This window comes from Alligator sinensis, unplaced genomic scaffold (assembly GCF_000455745.1).
Source record: "Alligator sinensis unplaced genomic scaffold, ASM45574v1 scaffold404_1, whole genome shotgun sequence".
Lineage (NCBI taxonomy): Eukaryota > Metazoa > Chordata > Crocodylia > Alligatoridae > Alligator > Alligator sinensis.
In genome coordinates, this window is record NW_005841839.1 from 4,071,586 (window position 1) to 4,074,005 (window position 2,420).

The 2,420-nt window shown below is 46.6% G+C and overlaps 1 protein-coding gene across 1 annotated transcript in view; it reads left to right on the plus strand.

Annotated features, from left to right (window-relative positions):
* The window catches only part of WDR90 (WD repeat domain 90), a 60,625-nt gene extending 58,934 nt beyond the window's left edge, over positions 1 to 1,691 (plus strand). The window contains exon 42 of the mRNA XM_006015591.3: positions 448 to 1,691. Coding sequence (XP_006015653.1) covers positions 448 to 605 — 158 coding nt within the window. The 3' untranslated portion in view covers positions 606 to 1,691. The remainder of the gene's footprint in view (positions 1 to 447) is intronic.
* Positions 1,692 to 2,420: the final 729 nt, after the last annotated feature.

Sequence of the window (2,420 nt, forward strand, 5' to 3'; positions counted from 1 at the left end):
CAGAGCTAAACAGCAAAGCATAGAAGGACAGGAACTCTTGCTTTATCCAGAAGTACTTCATACCCAGAGAAACCCATTTCAGCACTTAATTACTACAGGCCCTCCAGTATTGCTGTGTCTAGTGCTCAGCTAGGGAATCAGAGGCACCCATCTGTTTGTTCAGGCATGTAACTGGGGACTGCGAAAGGTTTTCAGCCCTGAGGACCCACAAATGGGGGCGAGAAGCCACTGGAGGGGAGCTTGCACTGTTTCTGTGGGTGAAGACCTATGGTCTCTGTCACTACCAGTCCATTCACCGGAGCTCATTGTGCTTCACACTTAGGACTGGCAGCCTTGTGCAGGAAGCTCTGATGTAGCAAGTAGTATCCCAGAAACAACATCTTTTCTGTATGACAAGGGGGGTGGTGTTATTTGAGTCCCTTGATGGACTCCGTGTTTCCTCCACAGAGCGCCTGCTGCGACTGATTGACTGCACAACCAGAACAGAACAAGACTTTGCAGGGCACGATGACTCTGTTCACCTCTGCAGATTCACCCCTTCAGGCAAATGCCTTTTCACAGCTTCCTACAATGAGATTCTGGTGTGGGAGATAATGAGCAGATGAACCAAGCAAGTTCTTCTGGCAGAGGCAAGAGAGGTTTTTTTAAACAACAGATGAACTGAGTGCTCCTCACTGAGGCAGGAGAGGCTTTTCAGACCAGACTGCCTCCAACCCAGATCAAGGAAGAAGAAAATAAATATTTCTTTCTTGATGTCCTTAGACTACAGCATGAGGAAATACGTGAACATGATCTGGACTCTTGAGATCCACTTGACTGCTAGGTAGTGGCCCTGTTCCAAACCACACACACACACACCCCCTTCCTGTTTGTGTGTCTGGGCTTTGTACACTCGCAGAAAATTCAATCAGTATTTAATCATAAATGGGATTTGGTCTTAGTGCACAACCTGACCTACAAGATAGGATGTATATTTGGAGTCTTGACCCAGCTTAAAAAGTTATCAGTTGGTACCTTGTTAGCAGGCTCTGTTGAAGCCAAGAATTGAATAAACTGTAGAGTGAAATCCCCTTTTCCTGTTATGAGCAGTCCTTCTAGCCAGGGTTAAGGCACATCAGTAGGTTAGGGAAGGGTGGCTTTCACTTCCACAGCTTTTACTGTTTTCTGTACTTGGAGGATGATCTCCAGGGCTGTCAAGCCAGTATCCTTCACAAACACTTGCATCACTTGCATAAGAGAACACCTATGCACTAACCAGAGATATGGATGTAGCTTTGCTTCTTCTATTTCTCATGCTCCTTTGGATTTTGAATTCTCTGTGTAGGAGGATGGTCTGGTCTGCCTGTCACAGTGCAGACCTGAGGTATTTTGTGTGTAAATGATCTGGACCCAGTGGCTGGGGGTGTCATTTGGGATGTAATATAGCATTAGATTTTTTTTTAATTGGGGAGATTTTTCTATTTGGTTTTTGCAAGGTGTATAGTTTTAAAATAAAGACATTTGGTTGATTTTTCTGCCAATAGTTCTTTGTAACATTTCTTTCCACCCCATAGCTGCTTATTCTAATGCTTGTCCTCCATCTTCTGCATGTACCACCGTTTTAAGACCACAGCTAGAAATTGAGACCTGGGGACTATTTCCCAGACCCAGATCTAATGGAACAGAGGTTTTCTTGTTCTATGGTGCTTCCCCTTTGCAGCTTCACAGTCTTAGATGTTGGCAAGAGGTGCAAGTTTGTCACTTCCCTGAAGAACTTAGTTGAATGCAGTGTAATTGCGTGCACATCTCTGCACTGTTACAGTGGGGTGGATCCAGAGTCAGTCTATAGTCTCTGAATGCCCAGTGCTGCAGCTGAGCTCAGAATCTGGTATGTGTTATATTACCTGGTTGAATTGCTGTTAGCGAATGTGAGCAGCGAGTCAGGGCCATTGGGAATGCTGGGCAGCAATCCTTTGTTTTGGGAGTCGTTCTTTGTTTCAGTGGGCTCTTCTCAATCTTTGCTTGCTTGACAGTCAAACTCCCCCTTATTTTAGAACAGCCCTGAATGACGTGGGCCTTATGGTTCATTTATTTGACCATTACTTGTGGTGGGACAAAAGTAACAAGCAGCATTTGCCACTTAATTCTGAAAGAGGCAATTTTAGGAGGCAGAGGTAGTAAGTGCCATGATATGCAGCTGAAGGGACTGCTCTGGCCTCTTCCAAATGCCTGTTCTGCTTTGGGGTATCTGGATGGAAAACACCGAGCTCTCTTCTAACCTCACAACACAGCAAGTGCATCTCACTACTTGATTTTAAAGAGCGCCACGTTTGATCTCCTGAGGCCCCTTCCAAACCTAGCACTGGCGGCTTCGGGCTCGCGGCGGGACGTGACTCGCGCCCGCCCCGCTCCTGGGGCCCGCCCCGGCAGCGCCTCCCCCC